General features: G+C 38.0%; 2 protein-coding genes and 1 long non-coding RNA gene across 4 annotated transcripts; 2 read left to right on the top strand and 1 right to left on the bottom strand.

The window, feature by feature from the left end:
• The first annotated feature begins 1,035 nt into the window (after window positions 1-1,035).
• Window positions 1,036-4,493, top strand: LOC125595418. Its single transcript, XM_048771200.1, has 3 exons — window positions 1,036-1,385; window positions 1,656-4,013; window positions 4,100-4,493. The coding sequence occupies exons 2-3, from the start codon at window positions 1,686-1,688 to the stop codon at window positions 4,349-4,351; spliced, it is 2,580 nt and encodes an 859-aa protein (XP_048627157.1). The 5' UTR covers window positions 1,036-1,385; window positions 1,656-1,685; the 3' UTR covers window positions 4,352-4,493.
• A 52-nt stretch (window positions 4,494-4,545) lies between these two features.
• On the bottom strand, window positions 4,546-6,825 carry LOC106389597. Of its 2 annotated transcripts, XR_007330245.1 has the most exons (6): window positions 6,304-6,825; window positions 5,859-6,021; window positions 5,608-5,757; window positions 5,366-5,527; window positions 5,161-5,290; window positions 4,546-5,007 (listed from the first exon to the last, which is right to left on the bottom strand). It is a non-coding gene; the product is annotated as an uncharacterized LOC106389597 (long non-coding RNA). The 2 variants fall into 2 exon arrangements; XR_007330244.1 differs by having other exon boundaries at window positions 5,608-6,021.
• A 9,468-nt stretch (window positions 6,826-16,293) lies between these two features.
• LOC125595424 lies at window positions 16,294-18,230 on the top strand. Its single transcript, XM_048771215.1, has 3 exons — window positions 16,294-16,825; window positions 17,328-17,584; window positions 17,637-18,230. Exons 1-3 carry the CDS (start codon window positions 16,294-16,296, stop codon window positions 18,228-18,230), a joined length of 1,383 nt encoding a protein of 460 aa, XP_048627172.1.
• The last annotated feature ends 4,206 nt before the right edge of the window (window positions 18,231-22,436 follow it).

Genomic DNA, 22,436 nt, shown 5'->3' with positions numbered 1-22,436 from the left:
TCCATATGTACCATGTCCTGAGCCTTGTCTACTGGATATGCAATATGCACTGATGACAATGTGGAGAGTTGATAAGAGTTTCTGTAATAAATCATAAACACACAGATACACAGACATGGAAGACAACCGTAAATCTTGAAATAAAACCCCAAACCAATTCCATTATTCCAAACCGTAAATCTTGAAATAAAACCCCAAACCAATTCCATTATTCCAAGACCTTGCAAATAAATGCTAATTAGAAACCAAGTTCCCCCCTTTTCTTGAAAAGATAGTCCTTAATTTTATAAGCAATCCATCTCCTTATTTATTCCTAAGAGAACCACCAATAAACTCCAAAGCAGTTGTACACTAACCTCAGTGATATGATAGAGAATTTCTTGACTCATTTATGAAAATCACCCTTCATAGATCTTGACTTGTTTATGAGAATTTCTTGACTCTTTTATGAAAATCTCCTTCATAGATGAGTTAGTTTTTTTCTTTTGTGTCGTGATAAGTATTCATCATTAGTCAGGAATTTTTTTTTTTTTTTTTTTGTTAGTCAGGAATTATAAATTGTTGTTTTATTAAGGGAAATGCAAAGCATAATAATTTGTTTAGTAATTAGTATTGATAGAGAATATTCTCTTGCTCAATTCAAATAAATAGTATTAATAATTAATAATAAAAATAAAAATGTAATGTTTATTAAAAATGTAATACAACACATTGTAAATAATTCAAAACTTCAAGGTGACCTCAAAAAGGACCCTTCAGTTTTAATAGTATTGATGATAGATATGCTATACAAAAAATTTATTTGTATTTATGAAATTAATTTTAAAAAAGTTAGTTTTTTAGAAAAGTATTGTATTAATTTAATTTATTCTAAAGTATTATATTTATATACTAAAGATATTTCCTAATTGCATATTTTAATATTATTTTTATGCATATTTTATTTTTTAATGATAATATTTTTATTCAATTACTTAGATGCATATTCCAACTATATAAAAAGAAGTTGGTATGGATCTGCTAACGTTTTAGCTAAAGTAAATGATAATAATTAATTAGTATTTATGGTTTTATTTTGGTTTGTAAAGAAAATTTATTTGTTACCATAAATATAGGGATATTTTCATTGTTTTGTAAATATGATAAAATCCAAGGGTAGAATCCTGGATTTATAAAATAGGATCCTGCTTTAAAAAACATAAATTACCTTTCTCGTTGACCCCCACCCCCAATAGAAGAAGAAAGACACTAGGGTTCCGGCGATCTAACATCGGATTGGATTCGCGAGGAATTAAATCCTATTCCTCGGACTAGCATTGATTTCTCATCAAGCTTGGGTCTTTGTTATCTCCGGGAGTCTCACCTTCTCTCCCGACCCGATTAAGGTTCTTTTTTTTCCTTTTTTTTTGTGTGTGTGTGTGTGTGTGTGTGTTCATATATATATATATATATATAGTTCAAGTGAATAAATCAATCTTATTATTCCCGTAATAGAAAGGCTAGGGGATTCACGTTTAGTCTTTGGTTTGTATGTATTCATTCAATAGTAATTGTAGTTTCTTTTCTTTACGAACTTAGCTTAATTCACGGTGGTTGGTTGTCAATTCGATTCCTATTCTTCTTCTATTTCTGATGTTTCCTTGTTGATGTTGTAGAGAAGAAGAAGAAGAAGAAGAAGAAGAAGAATGACGTCGCCACCACAACCTCCTCCAGAAATCTTAGTAGTGATTGAGAGAACAGCACGTGTGGTAGCCCAGTTGGGCTTAGAGCATGAGAAGTTAATCTTGGAAGCCAATCGTTGTATTGAGAATGCACCTTACAAGCCGCCTGGTAGCAAGACTGTATTGGAGGTTGAAAGGTCCGGCTTTTTGAAGAGTTGTGATCATCCCTATCACCAAGTCTACAGGAAAAAGCGCGATGCATACTTTGCTCAGTGCCAAGATGGGGTGATTCATTTCCTACGACCTAAATTCGATGATGATGATGATCTCAAGCCTCCTCCCAATAGGGACGACCCTCCTCCTCCTCCTCACCCTCCTCCAGATGACATCACACCCATCGACCTCGGTTTGGTTAAGGTCACTGCTCTGTTTGTGGCGCGCTACGGCCAACAGTTTTGGCACGCTTTGATCGACATGCCCATGTGCCCCCATTTCAGCTTTTTGAAGTCTTCTGACAAGACATTCAGTTACTACAACGGACTTGTTGGTCTGTATCATAGAGTCCTAAGGCCTTTTCCTCCTGATGCTGATGAAGCTCCTCTTGGGGAGTTTTTCCGCTATGTTCAGTTGGAGAAGCTGCATCAGAAAGTCACTGATTTGCATGCTTTGGCGTATGGTCTTGACTGCATGGACGACCGAGATGCTTCTCCTCTTGCCATGCCACCCTCCTTTTCACTTATGACTATGCCTCATCATCCTAATCAAGATGAGGATGACATCCAACCCCAGTGTGAACCTGATCCCATTCCCCCATATATGTTTCCCGAAAGGATTTCACTAGAAGAGCTAGTTATCATTAAGCTTACTGCATTCTTTGTGTCTCGGTACGGTCAATGTTTTCTTCGGGCGCTGATGATGAGAGAGGTTTCCAACCCTCACTTTGACTTTCTGTTTTTCCGTTGGGATCAAAGGCCTCAGTTTCCGTCAATGGAGCCAGCTGAAATCAGGTCCCATGTTTTCAATGTGCTTGTTTATGCCTATTCAAAAATACTAATGCCTTCCAAAAGGGCCAACGACCCTGGTTTCTGTTCGGTGGTCGTTCTTGCTGTTTTTTCTTCCCGTCTTCTTCGACTTGAGAAGCCGAAGCTGGGGGAGGGAGTGAAGACTAGGGCTATCATTGATTTGCATGCCTTTGTGGCAGGTGTGGACTATCTTGCTCACATGCATGAGCCGCAGTATTCTGGTATCATGTCACCACCTCAACGCCTTTCAGTTATGATAAAGAACCTGCAGTCACCACTACAAACGCCGCATCCTGGTATACTTGTTCTGCTTCCCCTGGGACGTAAGCTCAGTGACTACCCTCAATGCTCAAGGTCCATGTGTAGCCACCTTGAATACACATTTCCTCAATCGATTGGACCCGATGAGCTTGGTGTTATCAAGCTCACAGCGCTGTTTGTAACAAGGTATGGGATGTCTTTTATGGAGGCTTTGATGAAGATAGCGCCTACTGAGTTTGAGTTTCTGAAGCTAACTCATAGCAGGAGAGCGCTCTTTTTCGCGTTTATTGACGTGTATTCCAGTGTATTGAAGCCTTTCACAAAGGGCGGTGATCATTTGGCCATGGCTCTTGAGTTTTTCTTCTACTGTCTTCAGTTGAATAAGCTTAAAAAGGGAGTGGCTGTGATGGAATTGTCGGCTTTTTTGAGTGGTGTTGATCATTTTGCATGGATGGATGTTAATGGCTACTCTGCTATCGTGGCTGCACCTGAATGCCGTTCAGTGATGATGAACCGGCTAACGCAGATTGATACTGGTGGTGGTCTTGATCAGCCTCCAACTCTAAGAACTCCCTTCTCGTTTCCTTCTAACTATTATCGATTTTCCTCACCCCATGATATAGCTATCATTAAGCTGACAGCTGTGTTTGTGGCACGGTATGGGGTGCGCATTTGTCGGGAATTGAAGAAGAAATTGGATGCAAGAACAGTTTTAAAGTTTATGGAACCAAGTGATGAATTGTTCCATTTTTATGAGGTAGCTGTTCATGCATATTCCAACATATTAGAGGGTTCAGATGATGCTGATACAGAGACAGTTATTGAGAGATACTTCCATTGTGTTCAATGGGAGGAGCAAAAGGAAGAAGGGTCAATGACTTTTGATGATGATTTGTATGGTTTTGTGGAGGCTGTTGACTGCTTTGCTCAGTTGGAGGATGGATACTTTTTTCAGATGATGGGGAACATCCATCTCCATCTAGTACGTCCGTGTGATTGTCTTTATGAACAGACCTCTTCATCAGAGCCAAAGAGACGAAAGGTTGACGAGTCATCTAGTGTTATAGAGGTAAATATTTTTCTTCCTTGGGCTGGAACTGGACTAGTCTTTGTGTGTTAAACTTGATATATATGTATGTGTATTTTTTTTTCAAGGATTCCTCGACGATCAAGGTGTGGGTTCCAACAGTGTATGGAAGGAAAGTCATTAAAATAGCAGTGGGGTCGTTATCGGAAAAGGTGTCGAGTTTGAAGGAGAAAATAGCCAATGAGATTCAAATGCCAGCAAAGGATCTGAAGTTACGTGGCAAAGAAGGGGTATTGAAGGGGGACAAGTCACTAGCACAAAACGATGTTGAAACAGGAGAAATCCTCACCCTGACTTGGCGCATTTCTAGGTGGTATTAGAGAAATGCAAGTCTCGTCTATTTACTAAAAATATGTCCAAAACTTGTTTTTGATTGGCAAGCAACGTTTTGTCTCTGGTATCTCTGTTTTGTCTTCAAATATTTACTACTTTTGTCTCTGCTATCTCAAAAATATTACTACTTATGATTGTGTGCTCATTCACTTCACTGGTTTCTCGTGCAAAAAACGGAGCATCACAATAACATTTGCAACAGTTTATGAACAAGGTTGCGCACATGTTCTGCTTTTGAAATAATGAGAGCAGAACAAAACATGGTACAACCTGATAATCTCATGTCAATGCATCAACCACAAACACACACCCAAAAGAAAAACAAAAAAAAAAACCTACAATATTTCACATCTTGATATCTCTTTCTTCTATCATATGGATACTGAACATGACACAAGTGATATCCCCAGCTTTTCACCATCCGACTCCCAAATACAGACTTGGTAGGAATATCTTCTCACTACTAAAAGCTTCCACCTCCACTCTGAACAGAAGATCTCTTCCTCGTCCCCACAATCAACTCATTGGGAACTCCGTTCTCCCATTGTCTTGGCTGGCTGGCTGGCTCCTCACATTGACGAACGTCTCATTATATGTATGGTGTCTCTGTGGTTTCCCCTCAATCCACCAGGCCGGATTTCACCTGCAAATTAGGCAAGTGAAACTTTTGGATTACACAATAATCTAACGTTCACTATCATTCGAATAAACTCTCTCCAGTCACTTAAGATAACCTATGCAGCCTCTTCAGTACAAACCATTATCATATTAGCTTACGCATGGTAAAGAAGCATACGTTTATTCAGTGCTACCACGTCAAACTTAACGGAGTTTTACAAGCATCTTCAGCTCTTTTAATTGCCCGTAAGATAGAAAACAAGATAAGGACGGTTTCCTTGTTACTAAGTAACACCGACAACATAGGGCTGCAAAGGGAAGATGTAATAATCAAAAATTCAACAGAAACTAATTAGCAACAATAAACGGAACTTAGCTATTACCCACAAAACCGAGCATATACATGCTCATCCATGCAGTCTTCTGAAGGGAAATCCGGGTCATGTGCAAGAACATGGATCAGGAACACTATCATGTTAATCTGGACAATCAGTGAGTGATCTACTTCCCGTTGATCTACACCCCCAGCTTCTCTTGTAGCATTTCTGATGAATCCATTGATATATCTAAGTGACTGAACAACTGAAACATTCCCATCTTACAGTGAGAAGTATTAGCAACTTACATCATTTTGCTGATCTCTGCATGGATCACAGATGGATGGAAAACGAAAAACCACATGCGTATCTTCTGGCTGGGTATCATATTTTCCATCAACAGCTTGTGTAATTTAAATGTTTTATGGATTATGGAACATTAGTGCACAACAGAACACCTTAAATGAACAAAGGACGGATATCAAACGGAACAACAAAAAATTATACGCAAGGATAATAATTAGAGGATGCCTGCATGTTTCTCTGCATTTGTTCTTACCAGAAGAAGTTTGATGAAAGAAGCCTTCAACTGCGTGTCAGCAGAGGTGCTGCTAAAAAGCTGTTCCAGAAGATACCGAACAGTTTGTAGGGGCACATTTTGTAGAAAGTATGCGCAGGAAGTCGAAAAGTTGATGATTTGCACCAATTCTCTCGAGAAACTTCTGGAAAAAAAAAAAAAAAGTAAAATGTAAAGAGCAAATATGTACTGAAGTTGAATATATCTACTATGCACATTCAAAGTGTTTATATATTTTGCTTCTTTCTGAACACCAATGCCTTTCCTGAAAAATATACTCTAGCCGATAATACTAAAATAACGCAGCACAGAATTAATCAAGAAAGATTCACGATACTGTAGATGTTTCAGAGAAAACCTTACGAACTGTGAAGTGAATTTAACATAAATTACGCATAAGCCAATCATAATAAAAGTTTGGACTTACTCTAATAGTCTGAGCTTTTGTGAATGTCAATTCATCCAGCAGTAGAGTTAAAGCATCAAAAATTGAGGTGTCGTCCATTTGGTCGAATTTGTGAAAGAAATCTTCCGCCTTAGAGGCGTCTGGAAAGAAAGCTGAAAGCTGTACAAAATAGCTTTTCTGTTTTTTTTTTTTTCACTTCTTCTACATCTTGATCCTGAAGCAAGCATCAGATTAAACGGCGTCGTACTGATTCTTCACGGAGGTTTCTCTGTTTTAACGGTGATCGGTGACGGAAACCGTTTTGACGACCGATGGAAGGTGGGGAGATGAAGAAGAATCTGGGGATAGAGCGGAGAATGTCGGAGACGAGATGATGAGTCCATGGATTCGCGGCTTTTGCCCTCGAATGGACGGTTTTAGATCATTGCGGCGGCGAGCTGATCAGTAGTGCGGTTGCTTAACGGTGCTCTGTCCTAACTTAACTTCGCATTTCAAAGCGTTAACTCTTTTTGAATTACAATTTAGCCCTGTAAGTTTTGAATTGACAGGTTCGGCCCTTCACTTATGATCAGTTTTACAGTAGAAAACTTTTTGACACCCACATTTTTCTTTCTTTTCTTTTCAATCACAGAAATTCAAAAATTTCAGATATTAATTTATTGCTATATTGTGATCCGCCCTCTGAAACCACCAAATATTTTATATCGTAAAGTTAGTAACCAATACATCAAATATTTTGGTAGAGATATAAAAATGCTTATAAACTCGTCTCATTTAAATCCGTATCTTTTATGATCTCCCCGATTAAATTCCCAACCCATTTACACCAATTTTATTTTGGACATAATTAATAGATATGTTAACCCCTTAATTCATATAAAAATGCTATTTTTTAAAATATTTATAGAGAGTTTATAAACTCAACTCTAATCCCTTAATACTAAACCTTAAACAATAATCACTAAAACCTAAACCTAAATGTTAGTATATTTTTTGATTGGTGGTATTTTGGACAAGTGGTACTTAGCTTGTGGTATTTCTAAAAATCTATATTATTAAAACTAAAGTACATTTGAGAATTGTTTGGAAACATGGATATGAGTATAAAAAGGAATAATGTTGTTTGGAAACATAGATAGCAGTATATTTAAAAATATATATAATAGGTTTATGTTATTAAAAAAAATTGGAAGTCTATTATACTATGAAAAACAATCTATCTCGGTCATCTTTAATATATATACGAAAAAATGCCAATCTAATTACCTAAAAACATATTTTGTCTAAATAATCATAAAAAAAAATTTAACTTTATATACACATTTCAAATCAAAATAATAATTTAACATCAAAAATTGATTCAAAAATGTACATGTATTCAAAAATTGATTTTTACTAAAATATTTTTCAATAACCATTATAACAAAATGTTTTCAATACAAAGTTCAATTTCAAACACCAACTTAAATTATGGTTTTTATATTTTGCATTAGGTTTTAAAATATAATATATGTGGTTATTTATATGATGATACATATAAAATACTATTAATTATTTGATAACTTATACGATGGTACATATAAAATATGATTAATTATATGATGACACATATCTGATATATAATAATGACTAAGGGTAGGCATTCGGGTACCCATTCAGGTTCGGTTCGAGTCTGTTTGAGTTTCGGATTTCGGGGTCAAAGATTTCAGTCCCATTCGAATATTTCTAAATTTTGGTTCGGATTTCGGTTTGAATCTTTCCGGGTTCGGTTCGGATCTTTGCAGGTTCGGTTCAGATTTGGATAACCCATTTAAATTATTTTAAAACTTTAAAAATCATTATGTACTTTAAATTTTGTAAAATCTATAAACAGAATAATATATTACATATAAATTTGAATAATATATGTCAGAATACCTAAACTTAACATATAGATTAGTTTGGTTTAAATATCTGGATAGAAAATCAATTATTATTTTAAGTATTTTTGGTGTTTTGAGTATGATTTAACTATTTTAGATATTTATTTTTGACTGTTTGTATATATTTTCAAGTATTTAAACCAACTTAAGAATATCACATAGATTCTGGATGTTTTTATATACATTAAATCAAAAATAATTAATATATATATAAGTATATAAATCTATTTCAGATACATTTGGGTATCCAAAATACTTTGGTTCAGATCGGATTCGGTTTTGATTCTCTAAATAACAAGATTTTAATTAATTCTCATATTTAATCAATTTCAATTTGGGCTTGGTACTACTTTTTCAGATCGGGATCGGTTCGGTTCTTCGTATTCGGATTTTTTACCCAACCCTAATAGTGACATGAAAAACAAATAGCCACGTAATTTGATACGAAGATGGAACTCATGTAGATATATCTAACAATCTTTTTTCGTTTTTGGAGGTTAGTCTTCGATTGAGATTACGAGATATGGTTAAGGTTCATGATTTGAGAGGAGGAAATAGATATATCTGCCTTCCCGACAAAAAACAAACTAAATACAAAGTCGAGGGGAAGATGAATTGTCCTGGAAAAATTTAGTTAGATTTCCAAATGGGCTTAGTTAAAAAAATACAAATTATAAATTATTTTACTAATAAATTATTTTACTAATATGATCTATTAATATGTTTATTGAGCCTTTGAGGATTAGACAAATATATATGCCAAACTGGATTTACAATAGTGAAATTATATCAAAAATAAAATAATAGCTTCACCATTATAACATATAAATATATATATATATGTTCCTATAAATTTTTTTAATTTATGTTCCATTTTTTTACAATTCACAAATACGTTCTTATAAATAAACAACTAGAAGAATACATTATAGAAAAAACTTAAAATTACAACGTATAAACAATAAAACTGTTATGGTTAACATAGTAAGTATTATATATCTATAGTATTAAAATATACTAGATTCTGACTCGGGTACGAGTGTTTATTTTAAGATAAAGATAATGTTTCTAAACACAACAATTTAATAATTACATCTGTACTATTTCAGTTTATTATTGAGACCATATAATACATTAATGGTTCATGTTATGCATATATTTACTATATGTGTGTTGGATGAGTTATCTAATTATAAAACTGATTAGATCTATGTATACATATCAATATTTTGAAAACCGGACTGGATTGGCCGGTCAAACTGTGACTCGCTTTTCAAATTGTTTCCAGATTGTGTTAAAAATCAGAATTGAATTAAACAGGAAAACCTGGTCAAAAGTTGATCTAACTTGCTAATACCAGTGACCCAGTTCGATATTAAAAGTCGATTTTTTCAAATTCAAGTTAAAAAGAAAATCAAAAAGATGTCCAAAAAATAATAATATTATTTTTAATATATATCTAAACAAATTAGTTGTCATCATAATTTTTTATTATTTAGAAAAAAATATTTTATTTTCATATCATTTTTAGATTCGAACAATTATAAATTTTTATCAATTTTAATAGTTACTAGATCCTTTCTCTGCGCTATGCGCATATAATATATTTAAATTTGTTACATTTATCATTTTTATTTGTATGTGAATTTTTGTATATTAAATTATATATAACTAATTTTTAAATTTGCTTTTTTATATATTTTTAGTTTGAAGTAAGTATTTCTATTATATGTAACACAATTAACTAATAAAATATGAAGAATCAAGTCCGAGATTTTTGAGTTATGTAAGGATTTAAAGATGTTAACACTTTGGTGGATGTTGGAGGAGTAAGTGGCACTACAGTCTACGAGTGGAGCATGTCCCTGGAGACATTTTTACCGGTCTCTTATGCCTAAAGTGGACAATATCGTACTAATCGAAGAATAAAGATTTGGAAATGGGATTTCACGATCCCAACAATGCAGTATTTATGAAAGTAAGAATATATATGAATATAAAACTTGATATCTTTGAATTTCGTTAGTCTAATATCTCTAAATTAATGTGGTTAATTTGTTGATAGTGGATATTACATGATTGGACGGACGAACTTTGTATAAAGCTTCTAAAAAATTGTTGGAAAGAAAAATGGAAAAGTGATCATTGTAGATTTGATTACACCAACAGAACCAAAGAGGGGTAACTTTTCCTCTAACTATATGTTTGCTATAGACATGTTGATGCTAACACAATGCTGGGGCGGTAAAGAGAAATCGTTTTCACAGTTCGAGCATTTGGCATTTGGTTCAGGTTTTAGTCGATGTGAAGCTATATGTCGTGCTTATTCATATTCTGTTATCGAATTCCACAAATAGATTTGGAATCTACGAAAACAACATAATGATTGAAGTTTTTTTTACTTTTATTAATGATTTTTATTGCATGTAATACAATTTTATGATGTCGGTTTGCTCAATTTTTTTTTCAGTTTGTTCCTTTGTGGTGCTTGTTAGTATTAACGGAGTGTAATGACTCTGATTAGTATGAAAGTGTGTGTGTGTTTGCATTATGTTTTTTTCTTACATTCTATTCGTGTATTATGCTTAATTTATCATATATTTAGTTTCAGAGTTAGAATCGTGAACATTAAAACCGCAGCAGAAAGGATTTTGATTTTTTTTAAATATAATTTTTGTAAAAATATATTTTATTTGGTTTTTAGCATGGTTTAGTACGTACCGGTATGTAAACGTGATTTGCTAAACGCCTTAGTCATTTAAACGCCATTTAGTAGATTTTTTGGAATTAAATTAGAAGTTGAAAATTATATGTGGTTTGGGGATGATATTTGTAAGATTGGGGGGATCTAGTGATAAGAAATTTTTTTTTTTTTGGGGGGGGGCCGGGGGGGGGGGGGGGGGGGTGTCTGGGTGTGGGATTTAAAACCGGACCGAAACCTGAACCAAATTTATTTGGGTTACGGTTCAATATGGTTCGACCGGATCAAACCTTATTCAATAATATAGTTATTAATAATTTAGATATAGAAATTTTAAAATAAACAGAGTAAATATGATATATAATTAAAATGAATACCATTTTTTGATCATATGATTGGTTTATATCATTTTTATAGTTTTAAAAGTGTTTTTTGTCACCGAGATCCAATCCGATTACTTGACCAGTTCATTGTCGAACCAATTATTAGATCAAACTGGTTACGTGACCGGGTCATGGTCGAACCTTGTCCAACCAAGTGTCTGTCCAGTTTTAAAAACACTACACATACTTAATGATTTAAGCAATAGGAACATAAAATAACCCTTTGGGAGCCGCCGGTTCTTGAAAGAAGCTTCATCTGATGTCATCACCAGAAGCTCCTTCGCAAATGTTTCTACATGCTCCTATTATCAGTTATCAAGACAAAAACATGTATAAGTGACGAACTTACAATGCATGCAACTTAGGAAAAAAAAATTATTCTCACCTTCTTAGTCTTTGATTCTTCATCTCCTTCCTCTGAAACAATTGGCGAGACTATACAATGTTTGCGTGGGACGGTTTTACTAGAAAATACTTGGCTTTCTGCTGGCTTACGAGTAAACCGACCCTTGCCTCGCTGCTTAACAGAGGTTGTGCTGTCAATGGTGATATCATCTGACCTCCGTATTGCTTCACTGCCATTATATATTACTATCTGGATAACCTATTATTGATGTTGTAGCTGAGTCGGAAAACTTCAGGAGGAGAAAATGGATTACGGACAGGTAATGAACGTGCAGCCTGAACCGTTCTGGCTGCAAATATCTCATGTGAGGAAACAACCAGCTCTCGTTGTAAATATACACCAGTAAAAGGTCAAGCCCCCATTTGTTTTTTTTGTTACAGTGAAAAGAAGATCTAGGGTTTAGGTACTCTAACTAACTCTTAACTTCTCCCTCTTTACTATCCGTTCACACAGAACGCGTAACCTCTCATGTTCAACCTGGAAGAGATACAGCGAAATTTCTAAGAATTAAAAATAATTTAAAATCATTTTTTCTTTCAGCTAAGAACTCCTACCCTATAATGCTTGAGACTTTTCAGGTCATCTGCCCCATGTTTATGAAATTTAGCCTGCTAACAGTCAGACACATATATAAGCAACCTTGCGAAGCAAGTGGGCCATCATGAAAATGAGTAAATGAGATGACCAATAAAACTTTTGCCTTCTGTTTCAAGCTGTACAGTAAGCCTTATGCCGAAGTTTCCCACCACCAGTCATATGAAAGGCAACACTTCTGGCACAGGTTGGGTGAAATGTCGCCTGACAGTTACCATAACTACACTGCAAAATGAAAAATAAGTTTTTGATCAATCTTTGTCCCAATACTTGAAGCTAAATGTCTACACTGTAAAAAGGTAAGGAGGGTCAGTACCTTAATGCTTGTACCATTTATTCGTTGGCATACACAACAAGTGTAGGTGTTTTTGGGCAGAGATTCCTAACAAAGCATCATATATTAAGTATTTTAAAACAGCTTAAACATGATACTGATTCTGCATTATACTGATTCTGCATAAAGATGTCCAATGAAAACACAAATCATGGAGGCTGTAATCTGTAATCGGAGGCTGATCGTACTCACAACGGTCAAGTATCAACTCCGATCTCTCCTATAATATCATAATATAAAACACCCCTCTTGTAGCTTGTCTTTATTCTTGATATAATCTAAGTTGTAATTAGTTCTGAATTATATGTCTTGACTTACCTAGATATTGTAAAAATGACGTCTGAAATTTGAAGAACTAGTTGTCCTTCCTAGAACTAACTTAACTATTACTTGAACATTAATGAATGCTAAGCAATGAAAATAGGCAATCATGTATAAAACAATGTACTGAACTATTGATAATTTTTGGTTGAGTTTAATTATTATTCTGTGTCTTAATTTTGTCGTTGTCTGAAATTATTACGGGAAAATTGCCAAAACGGAACAAAAATTTAGGATGGTTGTCCCCTTAATATAATGTCATTACTAAGTTGTTTCTACGGTATAATATTTTTCATAATCCTAAAACTAACCTTTCATTAATAAAATTAAACACAAACTAAAACTATTTTTTAAAGCATAATAAAAAAAAAGATAAAAATAAAATGTTTTAAAAAGGTAAAAGAAATGTTAAAACAATTAAAAAAAGAAACAAAAGACATTGAACCAAATATCATGTAACCTTAATCTTCTTCCATATCCAAATCTTCCACAACCATTCTTTTAAAATCCTGTAAGGTAGAACTTGATTCTAATAACAGTAGCATACCCCTTTTCATCAGCCGAAAAAACCTATTTCGTGGTTGCACCAAATTTCCAAACACCACATATTGTATAGATATACATCATAGAACAAGAGTTTGAGAAAATCACAAGATAAACCAAGGAAAAATCAGAGATTAATGAAGAAGAAAATGCAAAATCGTTTTTTATATTTTAGCAAAGCAAATCGATCAAAACACGTTTTAGGAGTTAGAATATTTTATTAACTGAAACTTCCTTAATTTTCGAAAAACAGGTTTTCTTATCCATAGAAGACACCTTTTACAATGAGTAGAACCATGAAAAAAATCTTAAATGCAATTTTTATCTCATGTAGATTTTAGAATACTTCGTAAAACTAGAAACTGCAATCGAGAGAAAAGTAGATATATTTACAATTAATAGAATTCACATTTTCCATATTTATTTTAATTAAAAGTAGATTGTTCGTTTCAGAAAAAATAAGTGGACTTGTTTATTCTTGAATTCGTTTTCTACTAACCCATTTTTCGTAAAAGATGAATTCTACTTTTAGTAGAACATAATTTAAAATTTTTTATTTATCAAGTTTTTCAACCAAAAAATATGTGTTTATGTACATGGATGTTTTATTAATTATTTATATTTTTAATATTTTTAATTCATAAAACTATTTATTCCATTAAATTTAAGAAATAAAAAGGGTAAAATAGAAACAAAATTGACAAAATTGAGGGACAACATCCTAAATTTTGTTCCGGCAATTTTCTCAATTATTAATTACTTTTTTACTAAAAGAACATAATGATTAAGTTCACCGAATAAGTGCCTTACGGCTATTAAAAGGCAAACACAAGGATGTCTAGGGTACTCATGAAGGCGTCTTATATTCAAAGTTTCAAACCAACTAATTGCTTAACTGTCAGATGTCTTGCTATTTTCTTAATTTAGATAACGTTGTTTAGGGAGAACGCATCGTTATTTGGGGTGTGGGATTTAAAACCGGACCGAAACCTGAACTAAATTTATTTGGATTACGGTTTAATATGGTTCGACCGGATCATCAAACCTTATTCAATAATATAGTTATTAATAATTTAGATATAGAAATTTTAAAATAAACAGAGTAAATATGATATATAATTAAAATGAATACTATTTTTTGATCATATGATTGGTTTATATCATTTTTATAGTTTTAATAGTGTTTTGTCACCGAGATCCAATTCGATTACTTGACCATTCATTATCGAACAAATTATTAGATCAAACTGGGTACGTGACCGGGTCATGGTCGAACCTTGCACAACCAAGAGTCTGTCCAGTTTTAAAAACACTACACATACTTAATGATTTAAGCAATAGGAACATAAAATAACCCTTTGGAAGCCGCCGGATCTTGAAAAAAGCTTCATCCGATGTCATCACCAGAAGCTCCTTCGCAAATGTTTCTACATGCTCCTATTATCAGTTATCAAGACAAAAACATGTATAAGTGACGAACTTACAATGCATGCAACTTAGAAAGAAAAAACGATTCTTCTCACCTTCTTAGTCTTTGATTCTTCATCTCCTTCCTCTGAAACAATTGGCGAGACTATACAATGTTTGCGTGGGACGGTTTTACCGGAAAATAATTGGCTTTCTGTTGGCTTACGAGTAAACCGACCCTTGCTTCGCTACTTAACAGAGGTTGTGCTGTCAATGGTGATATCATCTGACCTCCGTATTGCTTCACAGCCATTATATATTACTATCTGGATAACCTATTATTGATGTTGTAGCTGAGTCGGAAAACTTCAGGAGGAGAAAATGGATTACGGACCGGTAATGAGCGTCCAGCCTGATCCGTTCTGGCTGCAAATATCTCATGTGAGGAAACAGCCAGCTCTCGCTGTAAATATACACCAGTAAAAGGCCAAGCTCCCATTTGCTTTTTGTTTCAGTGAAAAGAAGATCTAGAGTTTAGGTATTCTAACTAACTCTTAACTTCTCCCTTTTTACTATCCGCTCACATAGAACGCATAACCTCTCATGTTCAACCTGGAAGAGATACAGCGAAATTTCTAAGAATTAAAAATAATTTAAAATCATTTTTTCTTTCAGCTAAGAACTTCTACCCTATAATGCTTGAGACTTTTCAGGTCATCTGCCCCATGTTTATGAAATTTAGCCTGCTAACAGTCAGACACATATATAAGCAACCTTGTGAAGCAAGTGGGCCATCAAGAAAATGAGTAAATGAGATGACCAATAAGACCTTTGCCTTGTGTTCCAAGCTGTGCAGTAAGCCTTATGCGGAAGTTTCCCACCACCAGTCATATGAAAGGCAGCACTTCTGGCACAGGTGGGGTGAAATGTCGCCTGACAGTTACGATAACTACACTGCAAAATGAAAAATAAGTTTTTGATTAATCTTTGTCCCAATACTTGAAGCTAAATGTCTACACTGTAAAAAGGTAAGGAGGGTCAGTACCTTAATGTGTGTGCCATTTATTCGTTGGCATACACACCAAGTGTTGGTGTTCCTGGGGTTATCATTTAGCCCGGTCTCGTCGCTTGGTAGCCGATATCGCTCGGTTTTCGTTTAATGATGACTTTTAAAAAGCCGTTTGTTGGTGCGTTTTTCTTTTATTATTATTTTAATCGGTAACAGCTATTTTAGCCGCCGCTAGGGCGTAGACTAGGTCATCATTATTTTCCTTGAGAACGGCGATGGAGCCGTTAGGTGGCTATATATATGCGTGAGAGATCTTCTTTAGTCTTACTATCATTTTTATCTCTCGTCTCTTTCTTCTTTGCTCTGAAATTCTTTGTTCGTTGAGCTCGAGATGTCTTCGTCGTACAATTTTCCTCCTCCAACTACTAAAGCCGACGATCTCGAGGACCTTTACAGGGCGTACATGGACGATCGTTCCGTCGTTCTCGACTTGGCCGGTATGCATGAGACTCCCGAAACCATGAGAGAAGGCTACTACGGAGCCTATCTTTCTTTCTTTCACTCTTGCGGTCTTATCTTCCCGATTCCGGAGCCAATACTCGAGATTCTGGCGGAGCATGGGTTATCGCTTACTCAGATCCTCCCGAATTTTCATAGACATCTTGTCACCTTCTTCGTCAAGGATAGGGAGGAGGGCCTTTCTTTTGGCCTTGGTGAGTTCCGACAGCTCGTTCTGGAGAAGCGAAACCAGCAGAACCCTGGTCCCTTCCTCGTGTCTCCGTGCCCAGGTCGCCATGTCATCGATGACATTCCCTACCGCGACGAGAAGTGGCGCGAACAATTTTTTGTTTTCAAGATGGATCGAGCGTCTATGGGTGAATTCGACTTCTCTCGGCTCCGTCGGCGTTGGGCCGAGAATATCGGTTAGTTTTCTTTTGTCTATGTGTCGATTTTTCCTTTTTAGGGAATTGGTGACTCAACCTTTCGTGGCCTACGAATGTGGTTTCGATTCTTCCAGTGATGCGAGAAGGATGATATCACCTATGTCTGTAGCGCTCCTCGTGGAGTAGATCCCGATTGATTCGTTTCCTTCTGGAAGCTCTTCGATGTCAGACGAGATTCGTGGTCTGATTGGTCTTCTTCGGAGAGATCGTTCGAACTGGTCTACTTTTGACCAAACTCAGATTCGAGCTGTCTTCGCTATGCCGGAGAGGACCAACAGGGCTCCTTTGGTTGGGGGTTCTGAGGATGAGGCCGAACATTCCAAGGAAGTCATAGCGACTCCTTCCGTTCAGACCCAGTCTTCAGATTGATTAACTAGACAGCTTGTGAGGAGGTCGTCGTTCTGTACTTCCGGGTTTGCGTCGAGGGGCCGAGCTTCGAGAAAATCTCCCTTGATCTCGATTCACGATTCTGACGATGAAGATGTCTCGGGAGAGAGGCAGCCTCCTGTCTCGTTGAGTCTTGGCTCAGAAGACGAGACCGTCGCGGCGACTCGTAAACGACGCCGGTTGTCGGAGGGCGCCTTGCCCAGTCCATCTCGTGCTAGGTTTTCTCCTGAGGGAGATGGTTCTTTGTTTGTGGCCCAAAGTGACCTAATTTTCCTTGCTGGTCGTATGAGGTCTGCGGGTTGCCGTCTCCCATCTCTCGCTTCCTCAGCCGAGAGGGAAGCCTATGCCAAGGTCGCAGTAGCGAGCTCTAAGGTTCGTTTCTTGCCTTGCTTTCCTTGAAAAGTTGCTTCGAGGTATTAGTTTGCTTATTTCGACTTCTTCTCCGGTGATGGAAGCTTTTAATGAATACGTCGTGGTGATGGAGGATCACGTCGTGGCTTCTCGGAATGACAAGGAAATCGAGAGTATTGGTTCCGAGATTAAGAGGCTTTCGAAGGAACTCAAAGCCACCAAGCGAGAAGGCAAGAAGGATGCCGAAAAGATCGAGGCTTTTACCGAGGATTGGAAGAGAGTTTATCAGGAGAACGAGGCTCTTACGACCCAGATGGTTGCTCAGAAGGCAAGAATTGAGGTGCTCGAGGTCGAGAGAGATCGGGACATTCGTCGTGCTTCTCGCGTTGCTCGTCATGATATCGCGACCCGATACCAAGAGATCCTTGAATCTCTGAAGGATAAATGGTCAATAAAGAATAATGAAGTGTCTGCTGAGATCCGGTTGCAAGAGGTGGCTGCCAACATCGATCTTCTGAACGAGCTCAAGGATGAGGGTCTAAGTGTGGATGCAGAGCTTGCTCGTTTAAAGGATCTCTTGCTTCAGCTGCCGTGCCGGATTGGTCAATCTCCGAGCTCGATCTTCCTCAAGTTTCAGACGATTTAGTGGATCAAGGCGGGGGGTCGTATATCCCCAATGATTCCGCTTCTAGTTAATTTTCTCCTTTTTTTGTGTAATATCTTTTGTTTTCCGCGATCTTTGATTGTGATATCTTAGATATTCCTAAAGGATAAGTATAATTTTTTGGGATATCTCTGATTCCTTAGCCTTCGAGATTCCCTTTGTTTGGGTCGTTGAGATACAGCGAGACCTTGACCTTTATAAAGCTTCACTTTGTTATAAGATTCATCATAGTGATTGATTTCGCTTTTTCTTATCAAAGTAACATGGCTTCAAGAAGATCGAACCCTCGCGATTCTGATAGGGCACAAACTCGAACTGGTAGTGCTAACGCGGAACGTATTCGATCTAGAGATGTGAGCGAGGCGCTTATGGAAGTTCTTCAGGTGGAGACCCGGCTCCCAAGGGCTTCAACCCAAGAGGTGAAGGACCTCGAGGGTGAGAATTCTGCTGCTCGTGTTAAGTCGAACAGCCCGATGGGTTCAGAGGGGCATTATCGACCCCCGAAGAAAGCTAAAACGAATGGGTCAGACCATCGTCTTGGCGTTTCGGGCGAGGCGGCTATTGCTAAGCTGTTTCACTGGAAGTTTTCCCATTCCAAGGACTGCCCTATTAAGGAAGATCCTGATAGTGTCGCTCACTTGGTGAGGCAGTTCAAACATGTTGGGTGTCCGCTTCCCTCTTTGCAGAATATGACGGAATGCGAGGCCTACGTGAAGATGGATGTGGCCCATGCTAAGGTAGTTCTTTTCGATATTCGATTCTTTTCGATTTTTCGGTTTGTTTTGTGCTGATTTGTTGTGTTCCAGGCTAGGGAGGCTAGCAACGAGTTTGCGGCGACTTTAGAGAAACGCATGCAGGATGTTCTGCATTCTGATGAACTTTATGAAATAAAGAAGGTCGTTCGCGAGCTAAAGCCTGGTCTAAAGATGGCTCAAGACCTGGAGCGCGCCAATGCTGCTCAACTGCCTGCCGCCGAGAAGCTGGGGAATCAGGCTGCTTCGCTCGAAGCTCGTCTGCAAGTTGTCAGCAACGAAAGGAAATCGGCCCTCGAGCAAGTTTCCTTTTTGGAAGCGAAGGTTGAATCCTCTGCCAACAAGTTCTCCGACGACCTTCGCCGTGCGACTTATGACGCCAAAAAGGCTATGGCGGGCAGCTATCTGGATGTGCTGGTCTCTATGAAGGAGAAATAGGAAAAGAAGAAGGCTGCAACTGATTGTGAGGCTCGTCTTCGGGAGGTCGTGGCTAATATAGATCTCTTGAAGGAGATCATGAATAACAATCTCATGGCTTCGGATGAGTTGTTGCGGCTTCGAGCGAAGGAGGTTGAGCTTGGGACTTAGGTCGATGTGATGGAGACTTCGGATTTCTCCATTGGGAAGCTCGATCTGCCTCAGATTTTAGAGGATCTGCCAGAGAATTTCTTCGCTAAGGTCCCTTCTGCAGCGGACGACATGGCGAAGTGCTCGGGTAGTCGGTTTGAGGATGGTGAATTCAACATCGAAGAGTAGCTTTTAGGGAATTTCTTTCTTTTTCCCTCAGCTTTTTGTTGCTTTATTATTTTTTATTTAATAAAGAGGGGATCGTGGATCCGATTTATTTGTTGCCCTTTTTATGTTTATGCGAGGCCGATCTTTTGGGGCCATGTGTCGATTTGTTGTAGATACTTTTATCGATAGTTTCGATGTAACAAAAGATTTTGTTAGCTAGTTTTTTGCGCTTGTTGACGGAGTTGGCTGCGGCCGAGGACTTGATCGGGATCCTGGTTTTTGGTCAACTGTCGCAGTTATGCGATTTTCTAATATTAGAAGTCTGATGTGTTCGAATTTTTAAGAACTGATTTTATTAACATGTTGGATTCTGTTTAGTTACATATTTGTGAAAAGAAGGCAGTTTTTGACATTGTTGTGCCGTCGTTCCTCGGGTGTTGCGATATGCCCGCTTCGAGTTCTGTAGGGGGAGAGTGACTGGACTCGTGTCGTGATTTGCCTACATACCCTCGTCGAGGGATCAAGTCATAACATAGTTCGATTATTTTCCTAGGGACTGGGTCTGATGTTTGATGGTTCGTGTACGTCTATTGTTGGTTTTGGCTGCTCGATTTAGGAGTGTTGCTTGATGTCTTTGAAGCTCGTGAGGTAGCATATCCTGGAGTTCTTTTGGCTTCCTCTGATAGTCTCGACTCCTTTTGGGGTTGGAAATTTTAGGCATTGGTGATATGTTGAGGGAACCGCCTTCATGCTATATAGGCAAGGCCTCCCAAGGATTGCGTTGAACGGGGATGGTCGGTCTAATACGATGAATTCTACGATTTTCCTAACTTCCCCAGCGGTTACCGTGAGCTCGATCGATCCGAGGAACTAGGTGGTTTCTCCTGCGAGCCCGATGAGGGGAGTTCGCTCTTGCTTTAGGAGTGCTTTCGTGAATCCCCTTCTTTTGAATGTGTCGTAGAAGAGGACACCGGCCGAGCTTCCGGTGTCGATCGTTACTCGAGATAGTTCGCAACCGCCAACATCGAGTCGTATTACGAGAGTGTCGTCGTGTGGTTTGTCTAAGCCTGCGGTTTCTTTTTCGTCGAAGGTGATTTTGTGGCAGGACCTGATAAGGGTTCTCTCACCCCTACATTGTTTTTGGCTCTACGTTGGTACGCTTTGATTGAGTTGACCGAATTGCAAAACTTGGAACCTCCGTAAATGAGGTCGATTCGTTTTTTGCCTTTGTTATGGGCCAGAAAATTCCATTTCTTGGTTAGTGCTGGTCGATAGTATCTTTGTCCCCCAGACAGATTACGATTGAAGGATTGCATTCTGTTTTTTTTACGAATTTGCAGAGCCGTCGATTTTCCTAGTAGCTCGCAGATTCTGATCATTTTGTTCTTTCGCTTGAAATTGGGGGTTTTTCCGCAGGGAGATTCTGTGTTTGAGTTGTATTGAGTGACGGTTGGAGGAGGAATAGCTTCATCAGGGTTTACCAACGGGCGAATAGCTACTGTGATCTCGAAGCATATTTTCCCTTTGGTCTGGCTCTTGATTTCGTTGGTCACGTTGTTGTTTAGCCCCCACGAAATCATGTCGACTCTTTTTTCGAAGCTAAGGGTGGAGAGCTCGGTGATTCCAGCTCGGTCTCCCTGCCTCTTTTGTTTGTCGAGACTCTGGCCTTTCGGTTGGATTTTGGAGTCGCTGGCTCTTCTTCTTCCTCTCCGGTTTCTTCAGTCGTTTTCTAATTTTTGTTTTGACTGCGGATTGTGGCTCGATATTCTTCGATCGAATGGCCCTTGCGGTCGTAGAAGGTGCAGTATTTGCTGAGGTCGTATGTTGAAGACTTTTGTGGCGAATTATTTATTGCATAGGAGTGTTGCCCTTTGGTGGTTGGCTCTTTGAGAGCAGCAGGCTTTTTGGTCGCATTATTCTTGTTTGCGATGCACTGTTCCTTTAAGGCTGCGACCTCCTCTTCATGGGTGGCGAAGTAAGAGGCTCGGTGTAGGGCGTCATCCAACGAGATAGGTACCTGTACTGCTAGTTCTTCCCTGAATTTGGACGAGAATCAGACGCCATACTTCAATGCTGCTAGGGCGACGACCTCGTTTGGATGCGAAATCTTGGCCTTGATTTCTCGAAAATTGTTTATGTACGCTCTCAATGGCTTGAAAGGTGCTTGTTTGAGATTCCAGAGATCTGCCTCGGTAACCCTTGTCTCTACGAAGACTGAATATTTTTTGAGGAATGTAGATACCAACTGGGTGAAATTGTCAATCGATTTTTCTTCTAGTCTAGCGAACCACTCAAGGGCGGGACCTGTGAGGTTCTCATAGAAGAAGCGGCAGTAACCGGCCTCTTTTGCATCGTCGGTGAGGTGTGCTCTCGATATTGCGAGGCGGAAGGCTCGCACGTGGGCCTTTGGGTCTGAGTTTCCTGCTTAGTCGAGGAATTTTAGTTTTCCAACATGATGCAGCCTCACGCTAGCAATTTTGTTTGTAAATGGAGTTCTTCTCGTTTCCTCAATAACCATATCGATATCTGGGGCAAAGCTCGTTGCCATATGTACGATGGCATGTATCTTTTTGAGCTCGGCATCGACCCAGGTCTTCCCTTTGAGGGTCGATATCAACGGGGGGGGGGGGGGGGGGGGGCGAAGGTCGAGCCTCCGAGCTTTTTCTGTTGGGTTATCGAATCTTGCTTGACGGATGGTCCT

This window comes from Brassica napus, unplaced genomic scaffold (assembly GCF_020379485.1).
Source record: "Brassica napus cultivar Da-Ae unplaced genomic scaffold, Da-Ae ScsIHWf_1060;HRSCAF=1499, whole genome shotgun sequence".
Lineage (NCBI taxonomy): Eukaryota > Viridiplantae > Streptophyta > Magnoliopsida > Brassicales > Brassicaceae > Brassica > Brassica napus.
Note: the sequence above shows the minus strand (reverse complement) of the source record. Positions and strands in the feature narration are given on the sequence as shown.